Source organism: Leuresthes tenuis, unplaced genomic scaffold (assembly GCF_036924035.1).
Source record: "Leuresthes tenuis unplaced genomic scaffold, fLeuTen1.0.hap1 SCAF_16, whole genome shotgun sequence".
NCBI classification, from domain to species: Eukaryota; Metazoa; Chordata; class Actinopteri; order Atheriniformes; family Atherinopsidae; genus Leuresthes; species Leuresthes tenuis.
The window spans coordinates 6,772,474-6,791,710 of record NW_027325370.1 but is presented as its reverse complement, the minus strand read 5'-3'; the positions used below and the strand labels follow the sequence as shown (position 1 = coordinate 6,791,710).

At 37.8% G+C, this 19,237-nt stretch overlaps 1 protein-coding gene across 1 annotated transcript in view; it reads right to left on the bottom strand.

The window, feature by feature from the left end:
- Positions 1-10,332: 10,332 nt before the first annotated feature.
- LOC140271697 (chemokine-like protein TAFA-2) overlaps positions 10,333-19,237 on the bottom strand; it is a 77,050-nt gene continuing 68,145 nt past the window's right edge. Inside the window, exons 3-5 of the mRNA XM_072366985.1 lie at positions 18,044-18,193; positions 14,862-14,986; positions 10,333-11,240 (exon numbers count right to left, since the gene is read on the bottom strand). Coding sequence (XP_072223086.1) covers positions 11,229-11,240; positions 14,862-14,986; positions 18,044-18,193 — 287 coding nt within the window. The 3' untranslated portion in view covers positions 10,333-11,228. The remainder of the gene's footprint in view (positions 11,241-14,861; positions 14,987-18,043; positions 18,194-19,237) is intronic.

The following is a 19,237-nucleotide window of genomic DNA, read 5'->3' as shown; positions in this document are numbered from 1 at the left end:
AACCTTCGTGGTTAGGACTAAAAAACATTCATTCCACAATACACCACCACTACCACTGTATCATTAGTTGATCGAGTCTTGCTACTATAGCTCCTGATGATGTCCTCAGCCTTTCTCTTCTAACATGTTTCTCTTGCATATCCTCTGCACATCACCCAGTGCAATGCCACAGTAGTAAATATATGAAGCCGTTTTCCCTTTAGAACTCTGTGACACAGGGAAATAAGTAAAATCAGGTTTTAGATTAATAAGATTGTGGATAAGAAAAATCTAAAAAAAATAAAACACGAAATATTTTTTTTTCTCTTTTGAGCCATCTTTATCAGCATCTGGGTTTATGAATGGCTACAGTGTGGCATAATCTTATATATGCTTTACCTGCATAAATTCAGCTTTTTCACTGACAAACTCAGATATCTGCCTTACTTGAGCTGATTTTCAGAACAGAAACTTTGCTGAATTTCCAGCACAAACTCTACGTGACTGTAATTATGCAAAATAGGTCATTAAATTAATAAACAGCATCTGTAAACACCAGAAAAACACAGTTTTCTTGTTTCCTCCCTTTCTTTTCTAAATTGACTCATTTCACTCCCTCTGTCTCTTTATCTAATACTTCTCAGTTCACTCCGTCTCTCCATCGAAAACTTCTTGCCCTTTATCCCTCTCCAATTGGAACTCTGTTGTCTTTCAGTCTTAATGATGAGTATTTGAATCTGAGCAAAGCTTCTGAAGTCAAGAGAAGAAAACATCCGCACCATCACAGCAGCTAGATAAACAGCTGATGGCACAGCATGGGAACTGAATGGGTTTAATGAGTAGACTATAACAACGTGACCCAGATGTAGTTTCTAGACTGTCACCAAACTGCCTGCAAAAAACAAACTGACAATAACAATCATCAGCAGCAAGTCTCATTAATTACAGTGGCGACATTCATGGTCTCCGTTCTCAAAATCGACCCAAACCAACTCCCCTGTGTCTGCTGTGTGTGTGAGAGATATCTTTCTCAATCGGTATTCCCGTCTCCCCCGACTAATCGCCTCTACTTCTCCTCATCCCCCCTATCTCCTTCATGTTCTGTAATGCTCTTACTCCAACTTGGCATCATCCTACCCTCGCATCCTCAGTGCTCCCCACTAAATGTCAACAACTGAATATTCATCACATTGCTGACACCCCTCCACTCTGTCTCACTAAATCTCATCGCAGACTGGGAATTTTTTTGTGTATCTCTCTCTCTCTGCAGACTGATTAACAGCAGATTTGAATATTCACAATTACCAATATTAGACAAGTAATTTTCTGCAATATTCTGCTTCTCCACCCTCCCAGCAATTCAAAGAGGTGAATGAGCTTTCTCTTTGTTTACCTAATAGTTAGGCATATGGCAGACTTTCTGTAATAGCTATTCATAATTCCTTTGTCTGTTTTCAAAGCATAATAGTACAAAATCATGAATTCAAACTTTCCAAAGGAGAGGTAATGGTAATGAATTTTGAGATAAATATTGTCATACATATTGAGGATTTTGATTTATTGGATAGTGAAAAAGCACCCCAAAGGAGGGCTGAAATATTAGTTTTCCATCTGACATTTGCTGCCTAGGCACTATCCTGTGTATTAGGCTCATAGTAGTAACATCATAATTTACTACATTAGCCATACAAAGTAAATTTGTATACTGCCTGTTCGTTGATAAAAAATGATCTAGGAAGGCAACAGCATATTTTAATCTATGACATACAGACCCCTCTGTGGACCAACATCTATAGAAAAAAACCTTCAGGTTGTTTAAGAAACTAAATACTCTCAATTCTCTAAATTCAGTTTGTCATTTCCTGAAAATGTTTCTTCTTTTTTCTGTTTACTTTTTATGCCCTGTCATTTTGAAAATTATAAACAAGGTAGCAGCAAGAAATTAAAAGTTGTATGCCAACGGTCAGTTGCTGTCAAGAAGAAATTTCCTTCAGAAGACATTTTGGAAAAGATATGACCAGCTAATTTGATGTTAAAATTGAACTAAAATACTTAAATCTGACTCCCCTTTGAAATAAACAATAAATGGTTTGCACTTGGACAGTCTGGGAAGCTATCAGTTGTAGTCTGATGACCATACCTGAGGGGATTACGTGGGGATTACAGCCTGTTTTTCTGTGCCACTCATGTGGTCAACAGATATCTGGATACCAGATATTGTTATCTGGACCAACACTTTTGTTTTATGCGCTCATCATTGTTTGACAGTAGATCCATTTTTGAAAACAAAATCAAAATCATCATATGCAAGTTTATGGTTAAGAGATTTTATTTTGGCCATTGTGTGTGCATTTTTTGCTTTTTTAATGATTTGTACGTGCATAAAAACTAAGCCTGCTCAGTCATGATAAGTTAGTACTGTTCAGATCACAAAGACAGGCCAGAAAGCTTCCCATACCAATCTTGATTAATTTTTCCAGATTCTGCATATTCATATGCAGGTACAATAAGATGAGCACCTACGAACTCTGCATGAACAATCATTAGAAAAGTTGTTATTTTCCTATAATTTTTATTTTCTTTTTAGAAACCATATAAATTTATTCAGCTTTATTCATTTATACATTTGATTTAATATTACTGTAATGAGGGAGATTGAAATGATCAACACCTTACTTTGAGGTGATTGTAATCAGAAAGACGCTTTAAGCCAGGCTGAAAGGAAGGTATAACTGACACTGACAAGCACAACATTTCAAGATTCCTCTTAGATGGATGATTCTTTGTCATAAAGATTAGGCCCAGATTAGAAAAAAAAAAAAAAAAGGTAAACATATTAGTGACAATTTTTTATTTTTTCCTTTTTTAACACATAAGTGAGTTGGGAAATATCACAGTTATAATGTGGTGTGATATAAAATGTGTTCACTTCCATATCCTTTTTAGAATGACAAAACTCACTATTTATTCGTTAAACATTAAGGTTTGACGTTAAATTAAATTTTGGATTGAATTGCAGCACTGCATTTTCTGTTAGTCATTAGTAAAGTGAATCCTGATAAAAGCAATTTGCCTTATAATTATACACAAATCGCTGTAGAATTAGTTTCTTACTCACACATTGAAACATAAGTAGCTGCCATCACAGCAACTTGAGGCTCAGTTTTTTTGACACTTCAGCATGTTACAGAGCTGAGGACTTAATGGTCAGCTTTTGATTGGTGGACCATCCACTCCACCATGTGAGTCACAGTCACCCCATACGAGTCATTAACTCATTGGAAATGGTATTAAAAAAATACTTTGTTTTCTTTGGCTCTAAAGTATGAACATTTTAGACAGCTCTGTCATCAAAACAAATTATTATGGGAAAAGCTGCCCAAAGATGAGAGATAAAAATTTAGGATACAAATCAGTTAGTCTGCTATCAGAAAAGGATATTAATCTAGAATGCATTCTTTGATAATTACCTGAACTCTATAAAGAGAGACAATCCAATAAAGACTGATGCCATAGAATAAATCATGTACATTCTAATCCAGTGAACAGCTGATTTGTCAGGAGCTTGTCCTACTCAAAACTATCCCAAAATAACACTGATAGATATATTGGGGACATTTAATCAGCAGTTGCTATTCAGTAAGAGGTGCTCTCTTTTGGTGTAGGTAAAGTTCAGTCATCTGTTGAACAGTACAGCTGACCCCTATCTCTCAAAAGTGCCTCTAGAGCTTGACTACAATAAATGGAAAGCGTGGCTTGGCTTTGCTAAGCTATGCTTTGTCTGAAGACAGAATGTGTCAACAGGAGTGTAGATGTCATGAAATGAATTAATTAAGACCACACATACAGATAAGAAAACACACAATTTATGCAGCAAGTATAAATGAGAGGTCATCTTATCTGCGTGAGTCATCTCTGCAACCTTAATCACTGTGACTCATATTCAACGCTCATTCAGGAGCGACTAGAATAGAATTGGAGACATACACCTCCTTTCAGGCTTCCCATGGCATGAATGACACAGTTGAGGTTGGGGGTTATCTGCCTTTGTGTGTGTGAGTGTGGATCGCAGGAAGTGTGTTTGAGGAAAATGAAAGGCTGAGACCGCCATGTAAAGAACCCCTTGGGCAAGTGCGGCTTATCAGTCCCACACACACTCTTTCTTTCTTACACACGATCCACCTTGAACACAAAAAGACACACATACACATTCTTAGTTGAGTTATATGTCACTCTGATCTTTTTTATCTGTAACCTGCTCCGATCTGTTCTGTTCTCCAAGTCTCATGACAGAAGCCACATTATTTTTAGGTCATCATTTTGCACATCCCATCACAAGACTCCTCCTCTGTAATTTCTGTCTTTCTACTACTCTCCCTCTTATTTGCCATATTCTTATATCCTTTCCGTTGCAGGTTCAGTGGAATTAAACTGCATGCCTGCACAGCACACAGACTGGGTTTTGTGATGAATTATCAAGAGTTCTGCATGAAAAAATAGGTCAAGCATAACATAAATATTAGGGTGCAGCGCATATAGGCTTATCTGACACATTCATTCAATTCATGACTTCAGTGACAGGTTGAAGTTGTTAACATATGGTAAAGACAGACTGAAATAATCTTGAATTGAATGGTAGATGGATGTGTCTACCAAAAAAAAGCATGTGCACTTTGCATCTACAATCATTTTTGTCTTTAACAAGCATTGTTTATAGATGGTTATCGATATAGATACTGACACTATAGATACTGAATGTTTTTTTTGTCTTGTGACACCTTTGTCAGCAATAACATTATATAACTCTAGCTTCTACTGTTTTTAATGCTAACTGACAAAATCAAACATGCAAAATGACTGCTAAGGTTGTTTGTTCATATCTTTAATTAAGACCAAAAGTGGCGTACTCCAAAGTACTACTCATATGAGCATTTCTACAGGGATGCAAACGTCATATCTATCCTGCTTTAAGAAGTCACAATATTCTCATAGGAAGGTAGGAAGGGGGGTGAACTCATTCACTTTCATCTGTGGGACTCATGTTTGAGACCAACATGTGACAAGTGTTTTTTAACCTCTGAGTTATGTTCAGATAATGACAAAACACTTTATCAAACACTTTTTTTTTATCACTCTCTAACAACTTGTGGTTTATGGTTACAAAATCAAAACTACTTAGTTATTGATAGGGATATAAAAAGGTCGTGGCTTGGGCTAAAATACATTCTTTTTACAACACAACTGTTAGCCTCATCAATACGACTTGCTGGTTGCCTTACTTACATGTAAATACAACATGTTGCAATGAAAATTGGTCAGTTCCTGGTTGGGTTTACACAATAATATTTCTAGTTAGGCGGGTAGAAAACACTCATGATTAGGGCTGAAACACATTTTTCCAGCATGACCATCACCCCCACGGAGCCATTTTTACATTTCACATGCAGACACTCTCATGACCAATTGGGTCTGCTTATTCCTTGAATGTCATTACAGATTATTTTGGCCTGCGTGAGAAAATGACCCATTGGATCTTTATTTGGGAGGACGACCATCTGCATTGATTGTATTAAGATGACAAGCACTCACTTATTTAGAACTTATCGCCAAATCTGTTTGAATTGTGACCATATCTCTTTTACATATAGCAGGATTAGTTACGTGACTGGTTAATGTCCAGATAAATCTGTTCATATGAACCTATATGTTGCTATGAATTCAGTTTTCATCTCTGATAACCAACAATATGTTGCCAGGGCCAGCAATATGTTTTCAGCTATGATAGCTTGTACTGAGCTAGCAACACATTGCTACCTCATAAATATGTACACTTGATTTTGTTCTTATGTAATGGAGACACATGGCAAAGCAGAGAGTGGTGTGAACAGTTATGAGATGCAGCTGGTCTTTTCTTGTCTTTGTAAACAGGTACAGTGCTGCAAGCACTGTATTTGACTTGTTAAAATTAATCGCTGTATGTTCATGCTTTTCAGCCATATCACATTATCTACATATTTTTATACACTAAATGACATACATATCTGATATTTGTACATATAAGAGAAATAAAATACACTTTATCATTTATTTATTGAGGAAAATCATCTAATGTCTTATATCTGTTAATAGAGTATGTCAACCTCTTAAGACTGGTTGAAAGAACAGCAAAATTCCAAACTCCAATCCTCATAAAACGTTTTTAGAAACCATATGGACTTAACATCCTCAAACAGTGAATTTTGAATTAGATCTGCAAATTCTAATTAAAAATGTTTGGGCTTCTGTGGGTCACGCAGCAAAGCAAGCTCAAAGCACAAAGGTTGTTGGCTCATAGATTTATTAAACAATTAAATGTTACAGTATATGTTTAATTGCAGTTTTACTGCATGAGTGGGTCATGACATGAAATGGGTAAACATGGTAGAATAGTGTTAAAGAAGAAAGCAGCCTTGACATCCACGTTGATCCCGCTTTTTGGAACAGGAAGATATTGTCAGCAGATTCACATCATAACTGCATACACAAAAAATATGTTTGCAGGAGAGAGAACTTGTGAAGACATGTCTTTCTCTTTTCTCAGGGAGGACATTAAAGGGGTCAAAGAAAGATGAAATTGAAATAATGTGTAAAGTTTGACCCTAAATTCCAGCTGTTTATAAATGGTTCCAGCAAGTGTTACAAAGGAACAATGAAGAGCGACCTGTGTTTTGCCCGTTTCACATTCACGTCCATTTCTGAGCAGCACCAGGATTTCACAGAACGTGAAGAAGGAGCTACGCTGCCTCAGTTGAAATAAAGCCCATCCCTGTTAATGCCAGTAGAATGTGAATACTTCCAGCTGTCAACAAACTACTTTAGAAAAACTCTGGTTGTTATTCTTCCATCAAATAGAAGTTGTGTTTCTGTCTTTGTTTGATTTCTGCAGCAAACATTTGCAAATTTGTTTCAGCACTCAATCTACTTTGAGGCCTTTGGGTAAACAATCACAACTGCCTAACCAATCTCAATAAATGGAAAATTGTCCATACTTATAACATTTACATAGATTTTTAAAAATCTTTTCAATTAGGTTGGCTGTTTTGATAGTCATAGAACTACTTGGAAATACCATTTAGCCCTCAATCCATCACCTTCCTCTAATCATCATACTTCTGATGATGTATCAAAATAGGATAGCTTATCTCATGGTTCAGCTGGCTGTAGCATCTGCTCTAGCATCTGTTGTTAGCAGCGACCATTTCATCACCACTACTAAAAGGAAAGCACACTGTGTAATCTCACCATCATCTGGATTTTCAGAGGATAGTCACAGATGATGAGATTTGTGCTTTGCAGCAGTGCTGATGATCACAATTGTCAGACAGCTATGAGGAGACCGCTGGCGCCACACCTGATACCTCGCTTCAGAGCCGGTTCTAAATGATTTGTGTAACTGCACACTGTAGTGAAGTAGGGTGGCGTCAGAGGGCTTCTGGAAGAATTTCAAAAAGCCTCACATGGTTGACTCATGATTGGATTCACACGCAGCTTGAAAAACACCTTGCAAGCAGTTAATAGCAATACTCCAAAATTGAAGCTGTCATACTCTGATGTCAAAACCCCTTCACACATTTTACCCTGTAATTATAGCTTTCTATGTTCATCTCTTCTTTCTCTCCTCCTGTGTCTGTATGTGTGAGATTCTTTATGTGGGGTTTATTCCCTGTAATCTTTTAATGACATGCACTAACGATGCATAGAGGCTCAGAGAAAGCCTGGGTCATGGCTCTCTCACTCACACACACACGCACAGATGCTAAGGCTCAGTGAAAGGCCATGGCCCCTGAGAGGAAACACTGGGAGATTAGCCAAATCAAAAGGCGAGTTTTAAAGAAAGCGAGCTTTGAAACCACACAAAACAGCTCATGCATTTGCATCTATACGTGCTTGTGTGTTACAGAGAGAAAAAAAATGCCCACCAATTTGTCTCCAACTTTCTTTTACTGAGCTATCTCTCTTCAACTCCATCATCTGGTTTTGGAATAAAGGCAGTCTCCAACTCAACATCAGCAACTATTGCTTGCAGAGCTGCACATGCTCTGTTTAGATTGAATCTTTCCTCAAGATACTGTAATGTCTTTGAACTGTTCTATCTTTAAACTTCCGTTCACCCCATTTGACTATAACTGACAAAGTTCTTGACTCCCCTGAGTTCTGACAGTACAATTTCTGATTAGCCTGCTTGACTTGATAGTTTATTATGATGGATTATGGTGTGTTTTTCTCAGGTTATAGCAGGCACCAGTCATATTCCTGTCAATGTTAGATGGTAAAATACTGTACTTGTACAGTGTTGTGTTGTTATCATACTATTTATGAGATTTTTGTGCTAGGGATTTGAGGAAATGTGTTTGACAAAGAACCATTTTATTTGAGGGATTTAAACTATACACATTTTTGGACCTAATTTATAATTGTACCATAAGAAGGAAACAAAAAGTCTGTCTTCATCTGACATGAGAATAAAACCAAAATAGGTTAGGTTTAGGAAATTGTTATAGTTGGGGTTAAATGCACATACAACTTCTGGGCTCCTTATTGGGTCGATGTGGATAATGAAAGAAGTACATATAGGCATTCTAACTGATGCCCATCAACATTTGGAGAGCTACGCCAGTCTCATGATGATTGATAAATATGAATCTTCATTTTTAGGTATTTATTATATATATATAATAAGAGTATTTCTAATCAAACTATATAAAATCTTCAGGTTAATGTAATTTTTTTTTCATGTAATATTCTTTGCCTAAAATTCAGAATTTCAGCAAACAACCAGCACCGTAAGATCTCTGTGACAAGCTCAAAGAGTCTGATCATTTTGGCCGTCCTGATATTATCCATCAGGCGGAAGTGTAGAGGCAAAGTAGTCAACACCATCCGATGCACACAACATCAAATAACTGTTCGTTCTTACTTTTCTGGAATTCCAGACAACAGGAGAGTGGGAATGACTCGGTTCAATGTCACATAAATAGCAACGTGAGGCCACAACACAACAACAAATTAATGTTCTGACACGTTGCTATGGCAATACATGTACTATAACCTTGCAGAAGACTGATGTATCTCACAGTCTAAAACTGAGTATTGTGGTCAGATAAGCTTTGATCAGTTCGGCCTGAAAATAATCTAGATCACTTTGGTAAAAGCTACCTAAAAGAGAAAGGTTTGTGTGTTTTATGCCAGCAGTCAATACAATGGTAAAAAGCAGGGGATGAGGTAACAGCTGTGTATTATTTATATAACACCCAACTTTCAAGTTTAATAGTAAAAATCTGTTTGTGGCAAACTTATAATGGAATAATCAATTATTAATCAGAGTGGAAAGACTCACTTGCTCACTGATTTTTTTTTTTTTTAAAAAAGCCAAAAAATACTCTCGACCTTCTGCAGTAAATCTTGTTTACCTGTCCAATTTATCTTTTGAGTCCAGGCTCATATGTGCTGCATACAAATGTCCTTTCCCCCTCTCACCTGCTTCAAATTCTGTGAAATAAAAGGAAAAAGAAAAACGCTGTTCATCACATAATGAAGACCAGCATAAAGGGTTTTCTCCACAATAAATTTCTGATTAATGAGTTGTCAGTCACACAACAGAGATGACCCCTGAGGAGAATAGACACTTCAGTTTCTCTGTCTCAGACAAAGCTGTTTGCGCACAGCAGCAAACAAACACAATTAAATGAGTGTATAAAGTAAACTGAGAAGTAATTAGTTGTTTCTTATACGACATCTCTTGGAGCCAACACAGCACTAGTAGTTACAAATTTATTGTTTTGATTTCCAGTGACTTCTGAGTTTCTGGGGAAATTAAATCATATTTATGCGATCAAAAATGCACCCATTGTAAAACAACTGAAATGCTTTGGTTCCGCTTTGCTGCTTAATCCAAGTGCTGCTCTGCTGTCGACCTGGGCTCCCACCATATTAAGTTGAGTACCTATAATCATCATATATTCTAAATCATGCATCTTTAAGTGGGTACATTTGATATTTAAGCTTCTGTGAGTCAAGATAGATAGATACTTAACTTCCCTGTGGGGACAATAAACTATCTATCTATCTATCTATCTATCTATCTATCTATCTATCTATCTATCTATCTATCTATCTATCTATCTATCTATCTATCTATCTATCTATCTATCTATCTATCTATCTATCTATCTATCTATCTATCTATCTATCTATCTATCTATCTATCTATCTATCTATCTATCTATCTATCTATCTATCTATCTATCTATCTATCTATCTATCTATCTATCTATCAATCAATCAATCAATCAGGCTAAATCAAACTACAGAGACTTTTCTTTTGAAAGATTTTATTCATTTCATATAATACTGACACATGTACTCAATATTGGTTAACAGGCGTTTTAAAAACACAGATATTAAAACCATTAGAGCATCAATTTATTTTCACCCCCTTGATTCAATGGACCTTTTTTTTCACGGTTACATGTTTCAATATACCATAACATCTACTTGGTATTAGTCTAACTTCACCCCTGAAAGGATTGAATTCTCTGTCAAAAAACAAAAGCAAAAAGAAGACCGACAAACTGTCTCTGCATTTAAAAAAAATGGCATATGGTAAGCAACAAACTGTTGAAGGTAATATATTTTCATGGAGGTGATTTATTTATTTTTTTAAAAAACAGAGAAAGATCAGCCCCATTTTCAGATCTGAGAAACATTTTGACAGTATTAAGGGAATCATATGTGGCACAGTTAAATTTGAATATGTTACCAGAATATATGAGGCAAGCATCCTGGATCAGCTCCCTTTTTTGTGACAACATCTGTAACACTGGAATCAAAGATAATAAAAGATGAAAAAAAAAGTTTCCCCTTGACTCCCAGTATATATATGGAACACAACTCAGCCACAAAATAAAAGTGGGATGAAGAATATGGAGTGCTGTATAGGTCATAGTTCACTCTTCATGTTTGTAGTAGCAATAAAGGTTTGTGGGTGATGTAGTCCTCTGCTGTAAAAGCCCCAGGAAAGGTGATGGAAAGCAGTGTTAGAGTCCTGTCTCTTCAGCCACAGGTGCTTGCTTATCCTCAGAAAAATGAAACAATTACAGGTTCCTCACAGAAATCCATCTGAGTGCATATCCTCATAACTTGATAGGTTCGTTGTGCTGTCTAATTACTTTCGTCACCATTCCTCACTGTTCGTCTCGAGGTGGGTTGGACTATCGGGTCACCTAGAACAGGGAGAGTAGGAATTAGTCAAAACTTACAAGCAGCAGTCCCTCAAAAAAACTTAGAGAGGAGCTTGAACAGTAAAAGTGAATAAGAGAGTGCAGAGCATGTCAGTGAAAGGGTTTAAATGCTGCATTGCATGCTGTCCTAGCCACTATTTGGAAACACTGGGCAGGGATTCTTATTGGTGGAGCACTGACATTGTGGCTTGCAAAGCCTGACTAAAGATGAGTCATAGCAGTCAGCCAGAAGGTTCCTCACTCTCACCACCTGCCCCCCCGCCGGTCATTAAATTTATTTGTTGAGGCAGCCTTCCAATCGCATGGTCTCTTTATCTCAAGTGTCCGTCTTTCTATTGTCTGTGTTTATCCACTCTCATGTCTTTTTATTTCTCCCACAAGGGATGAATAAAGTATTTTTCTATTCTATTCTATTCTATTCTATTCTATTCTATTCTATTCTATTCTATTCTATTCTATTCTCCATAGTCATTTTCAAACTTTTGGAGACAAACAGACTCAGCCTGTCATGACCAGTGTTGGAGCATATAGATCAGACTCTCAGAGACCTCTGTGTCTTTCTGTCTTTGAGTTTATCAGTGGCTTTCCCCCCTTTGCCTCTCTCATCTCTTTCTTCTTTTGTTCAACCAGCAAACCAGGTGCCAGACAAATAGTGTGAAGGCCAGCCACCAGTAAAAGAGCTCAGAGCAATGTTTCCTCCAAGTTGGCAGCTGAAACTATTCTACTGTATCTGCTCATGATGGCTTCAGGCTACCCCTTCCTGGGCCCATTCCCTTTGCCTTCAGGCATCCACTCCTGTGCCTGATCAAAGAGTCTGCAGGCGTTTGTTGTCATGCCAGCTCACTATGCACATACACTGGTGTGTTTCTGTGCCTGGTAAGCTTTAACATGCAATGTCAGAGTCCCTTTAGGCACTCATCCCCTTGCCTGTTAAAAATGCCTGTAGGTGGAAGTTTCTGTGGCCAATTAGGGAGCAGATTTAGGTGGTTAGGTATCACTTTACAAAGCACACAAGATGTGCTTGTCCTTTCTATGGTCCATTTTTAGGGCCATAAATATCACATTTTTTATGCTTCTTATTATATTCCAAAGGCTTTAGCTACACAAGTGGCTTTTTATATGACTACATGGCCATGCATTTCACCTGTTACATTTGATTTACTGGAGTAAATTCTCCAAAGTCTTGCTGCAGGTTTCTCACTTGGATTTTTCATTTAGTTTAAAACCATGAACTCACATCAATATAAGATCAAACTTGTATAATCAAAATTGAAAACCCATCTCCTCATTATATAGAAAATATGGGAATAAAAAATGTGAAAGCAAAGAGCTCAAGAGGCAGACGTTGTAATGAAATGAAAGCTGAGTAAATAGTGTGAATGACTGTGAATTACTGTTTTCTTTCAGTAAATTTAATTTTCTATGCCATTACTTTCTTTGGTTTTGCTGCTTGATTAATTTTTTTTTTTGTTAAATTTCTAACACCAAGGGCTCATGGGTGTGTAGTACATTGCTACACAGTACACGAGACCTGAAACATGCGTGCACTGCTGAAGCCTAGTTGTTAGTTTGTTAATGTGGCTCCTTGTCCATTTACACGCCTTGTGGTCTCGGACAGCTTGGTGGCATGGCAAAATGGCCATGTCTGTCTATTCATCTGTGTGATATTATTTGGCATTGATCGAGCTGTCTTCTGTCCCCTCCCTCTCCCCCCTTTGCTCTCCTACTCCCCATCTTTCCTCTGCTCCCAGCCAGGGCCAAGAGGACAGACAGAGAGGGCCATAGCCTTTATTTGTATTTTGTTCTGTTCCTTGTGAGCAAACCAGTTCAAGTAAGCTAGTTTTCAAAAATGTATTTTTCTGTTCTTCTGTGTACCTCCCACTCAGCTTTCCACATGTTATATTTTTCTCTAGTCCATCTCCACCTGCCTTTTTATTCCTCTTTACTGCTCCCCACATCTAGCGCTCTCTCATCCTCTTTCTCTCTCTTGCTCCATCGTCAATTTCAATTTACGAGCAGGTCTTAATGGGACTATAAGAGAACGTTCGATGCTATTGATCTGAATGCCTGCGCATCTTGACCTCAGCATACAACCACAGAGGAGAGGAAAAAAATCCCTCTTTTTCATCATTGGGCAAACACAACTTACAATCTCAAATAACGTAGACACAAACACACAACAGACACACACAAGCACACAAAAATCATTGATCAAAGACCTGACTGCAAGAGACAGCAAATATTTGTGCTCTTTTAAGCTACAACAGAGTCAATGATAAAGTGATGCCTGTCTGAAACTAGTTCGCTTAGATCTTGTTCAGGAAATTATAAACGTGTACTTTGGGGCCGATAAAACTAAATGCATGAGATTAAATATAAGAGGCCACTTCTGATTGACATTCACATATTCAGAAAATGCACCTATTCCATATCCGATCAGTGGGCCTCTCTCTGAAATTATGATCTCTTTGTTGTTGTTGTTGTTTTTGTCTATACATCTTTGTGATTTAATTCAATGGGCAATGTTTTATCTTGCAAAGTTATGAGCAGTCTAACTCACATTTGAAGTTGGGCAGACACAGCAAAAAAAAGGATTTTATGGTGAAAATAAGAGGAGGGGCTGTTGGGGAGGGAGAAGGACAAGCGAGGCCGTAATTCACTTTTCTAGGTGAGAGGTGAGCAGAGGAAAAAGTAGGGATGGGATCATCATTATCGTTGTTTACACCCGACTGTCTCTGTGTTTAATCAGGGTTGGAAAGAGAGAGTAGAGGATGTGTATTAAGCACTTCCCATCCCTCTGTTTTAACTGGAGATGCTCTGCTCTGACCACACCTTCAATCAGTTATTTACTGTAGGCAGAAAGCAAAGGTCTGCACCTTGCCATGAATAATGGAAGGTGAGACGGCAGAGAAGGAATAGAGGTTATAAGTCGAAGCGTATTGTGACAGGAGGTATCTCGCTCAAATTTTCTTCCTATGACAGACTGCTACAAAAGCATGCGCAGGTCAAACCACTGAAGAGATGCCAACAGGTGGAGATGGGAGCTGAGCTGAGAGATATGGAAGGGACACAAACTTAGAACAAAGAGATCCAGAGTAAAGGGCTTTCACATGCTGCTCAAATTGTATCATGGAAGAATCGGAGCATAACAGCTATTTAAGGACATTCACAGCTCTGGTGTTTCCAGTGTGACGAGTTCTTTTTCCATCGAGTCAGATGGCATGCCAGTGAGGCACAGGGAAACGGGGCAAGTGAGAGTGGTGGGAATTGTGATATTCGTGCTCAGTAAGTTTGTGTATCTGTGTGTAATTTGCCTGGTTCTTGTTGGCCTTATTTTTTTCTGCAAAGAATGTTTGATGTCAGATCCAAGATGGAGAAAGAAGAAAAGAAAAAACAGGATGATAAAAAAAGCAATGTAGGATGAAAAGAAAAAGAAGTAGGCTATAGAGTAGAGACATTTAAGACAGAACACACTGTAAAAGGGGAGAAAAATATGTGCCAACATGATAGAGGTGAGACTGGGTCCCTCTGTGGTGGCCGTGACTATGTTTGTGCTAAAGGGATGACAGGAGTGTGCATGAGGGATATTGTGCGCACACCCACCTTTGTGGTTTTGACTTTGTTGCCTGTGCTGCAGCTCCATCCCGTGAGGTCTGGCAGAACCTTGCACTCCTCACCTTCCATACACGGCTGCATCTGACACCACCACTTCTGCGCTACAATGGAGGCTAGAGGAAAAGGCAGATTTGTCTCAGTGTTTGTGGGTGTGTTTTCAATCATGTGCTTTTAGTGAGTTGTTTCTAGATCGTATATTTTCTAATTCTGACTCCCTGTAATTCCAAGCCACACTTTCCTTTTAAAGGGTTTTACTGAAAGTAAACAAACATTTAAATGCAGTGCAGTTATGTGAATGACAGGAGTTTGGCATGCTGAGATGAACAGTTGGAATTCCTCATTTTCAATGATTAATTCTACATATGAAAGTGGTCAGAGTAAGGTTTTCTACTTTAGACAGCCAGTAAAACCTCAAACAAACCAAACCTATTTGGAAGACTTGACATGGAAAATATGGCCTGTTTGTTTCGTTTATTAATTCAAGGAATGTTATAGTTCCTTCATCTCTCAGCACAGAGCTGATGATTTGTGTGCGGCAGTTTCTTGTGTCCTTGGTTGAACAAGAGGCTGAAGTTGCATAATTCATGTATGTCACGGTTAATGTCTTAGCAAAAATCTATTTTTGTTAAATTTCTGTTTGTCTGAGCTGTAGCAAATTCAGCTTTTGTTATGCACAAACCATAAAATAAGCTTAAAAGCGTGTGAGTGCAAATGTAAGGAAAAGCACAGTAAACATAAAGTCACATACTGTGTGCATATATATTTGGCCAATACCATAAATTATTGAGAGTTTTTAGTACAGGGGTTGGTTGCTGTTGCATCACAGCACAAAGTCTCTGGGCTTAAACTGTAGGAGCCTTTTTGTTTGGGGGTTTTCTCCCTAGTTTCCCTTCCAGTTCAGAGACTTGCCTGTGAGGTTAATTGGGGGTTTTAAATTAGTCATAGGTCTGAGTGTGGGCTTGCATGGCTGTCAGTCTTTCTAGTGGACTGGAAACCTGTCCAGGGTGCATCCTGCCTTTCACCCATCATCTGATGGGACAGGATACCCCTGCTAACCTTAAAAGGGGAAAGCTGTTGTAGCTAATGGATGCATGGTGAGGCGCAGAGCTTTACTGGGAGTGCATCAGCTTTAAAAACCTTCTACGTAGCAGCTAATTCAGTTCACAAAACATTGTTTGTATGTTCCAAGTTCATTGTCAATTATTGCTCAGGTTACTTGCAGTGTCTCTACAGATACTAAAGGCAAAAACATACAAATATAGTTTTATACACTCTTATTTCACCATGTGGTTTTGAATACAGTCTTGTTGCAGGTAATTGTCAAGATAATTAGTAAGATGCTGCCAAGATGTCCCGGCCTCCAATTAACCTCCCGTGTAATTTGAACTAGAACTTTTCCTGTGAGAAAAATATATTTTGCCATATCCTAAGAGATGATGAAAGATTAATTAGGTTCTGCTGGGAGAGCTTTTTTTTATTGTAAATTATTGTATGTTTGGGTTTCTTAAGCACTAGAGTCATGTTAATTTCATCATCATCGAACAGATCATCTAAATTTTAAGGACAAGGACAAAATATGCTTGAGATAGCCAGGAATTTTGTAATATTTTAGGTTTTATGGAAAACATTGGAAAACATCAAGATCAATAAGATGATTAAATAATAAACGATGTCAAACTGAATATTTGTTTTAAAGAAATTTGTTCAGTGAAAGCTGGCTGATTAGAAGCGTGGATGTGTGAGAAACAATTTCTTAAACAATGTCTTTGTATGACCTTTAGTAGTGTGAAACACTTTTGCATGTGGTTGTTAATCATCATTTGAATTCTGCTGTGCGAAATTAAAAAATGTCCATCTTATTTCTAAATATCAGCTACGATAAAGGTATACTTTACTGTTGCCTTTCTGCTGGTCTTGCTCAGTTGTTTTATGAGCGAATACGATGAGGCACAACACAATTAACAGGTGAGGTGAATAAAACTGTGGACATTGCTCATATCACACAGAGCAGCTTGTTTTAATCCTGTGGCTGATTGATGTATCTCTCATTAAAGTCCAGTGCAGAACTAGAGGAACAGTGGCTAGAGCCTGTGATTTCATCAAGCACCACTCTTTATAGCTGCAGAATACTGATTTGTTAGAAACTGTAAGAAATTGTACTTTAATAGAAACTGTAAGATGGAAGATATTTTCTTGCTATATGACTAAATTTAGGCCAGCATTACCGTGAAGCAACGCTTATTCATGTGTCAGAGCACAGATCCAGTGAACGTAAAGAATCTACCCAAGCAGCTCTGCACAGTTTTTTTTTTCTTGGGACTCCCTTTATTTTCACAAAACTAAACTAAGGCTATTGCTCCAAGAGTACTACTCAAGACAGGACAGTCATTTCTGAATCTTTACATTTTTTTCATAAACAAAGGTTGAATATTTTGTATTTTGATGGGGGGATAAAATCTTGCCAGTGTTGACACTCTGCATTACTCTTATTTGTTCAGTTTCAACATACTTGCTGAAATTGCTAATTAAAAAGATGTCTAAGTTAAGAGACGACCTAATTATGTTTCAGTTAGATTTAATTCAGAACATATTTGTTGTTGTAGTTGAATAATAAAACATTTGTTTTGTGAAATGAATATTTTCTGCACTGAACAACACACATTTCTGTTTCTTGTACCTTGTAAGGTTGATTTTTTTCGGGTTGCAGGCATTCTATTATTTTTAAATTGACTGTGTTGACAGTGTAACCTTATGCCATCCATGTTCATAATTCATTTGAAATTATTATGAAAACATAACAGACATAGTCTGTGTATAGAATAAATCAGACTGCTGATGTTATAGAAACCAACAATGGACACTGGACTATTGTTGAATCCACTCTGTTACTCAACTGCCAACACACACACATGGTGTACATAAATAGGCTGCTCTTAATGCGGTGTAAATGTCAGGCAGCACTGTATACATTTGTTCAATATTTCCTTCACAGTCATAATGCAAGCACAGCCTCAGTGCTCTGCCTGAAATAACTGAACTAGCACTCATTCTATCACCACTCACAGAAAAATGGAATGTATGCAAAGACAGTAACAACCATAAATGGCATCTTCCTACAGTGCTGCTCAACTAGGTGTTCATCAGGTAGAGGTGAATACACACATACATACCATCAACACAGGAGGGCATCGCTCGGGTGGTGCCAGCAACCTGACCAGGGAAGCAGGAACATTTGACAGTTTGAGATCGCTCCTCAATCTTGTTCTTGTTGCAGCAGCGATGGGCAGCGATCACTTCACATGTTCCAGCCTTCACGTGCACTGTGAAAGAAAGCTTTTTTTCAGTTTTTCTTTTTTTTTTTATAAATCCAACCAGTGATTTAATCTAAAAGGCTGTGGAGAAGAGAGTTACAGTATGTTGAGGAATTTAAAACCTTGTTGACTTCTCTGTCAGACACAGAAAAATAGCAACATAATACCAACAAGATTGCTTTTCAACAAATATGCCCTCAGAGTTTACAAAAATTGTGAAGTGAAGACACACAATGACTCTTTACAAAGCCAATAATGTGAAAATACATATTTGGCTTTCAGACCCACACAGACTCATAAATATATAGCAAAACTAAAATTCCCAGTTTTTTATTGCAGGCCTCCAGAGCAGTAGCAATTATTCTGCTCTGATGTTATGCACTGAAAAGTTTCTTGTAGTCCTGAAATATACATGTAACACATGTATTAACAACCAACGTTTATACTAGAACATGCCGCTTTGTTTTATGCAGCTTTCCTTTAGCATTTTTTCAATGCAAAGACAGGGTAGATGTGTAAAGCCTCTTCACTTCCTCTGTAGCTGCCACTTTGTACATATTCCTGTATACACACACACACGTCAAACGAGCAGTGGTGTGGTTAATTAACAACAGGTCCACCCAAAGCACAGAAGTCCCTTGAGTCAGCTATGAGAGAGGGAACAAAGAAACCACTCTACATTTGAAGATTTGTGATGTCAACATATGGCCCTTTCATACCAGCCTTTCATCAAATACATGAAAATGTCAAGGACAAACAATAAGCTTTGTCAGGAGCTTTGTGTGCAAATGTGTTTTTGTTTGTGCCCTTGAACCTGTGTGTAATAGTTTACATTTATGTTTGGTCATGTGTTTAGATATGCTTGACTTTGCCTGCATGTGTGTGTGTTTGTGATACACATGTTTAGTCTTATGATTGTCAAAGTCAAAGTCTGGGTTATGTGTTTGTGTCTGTGTGTATTTTAGCTTTTCAAACAGTTGTTGGAAGTTACTGTTATTTCCATTACAAAGAGTGCGCCCATGACACAACAAAGGGTGCACGCTGCATGGCAAT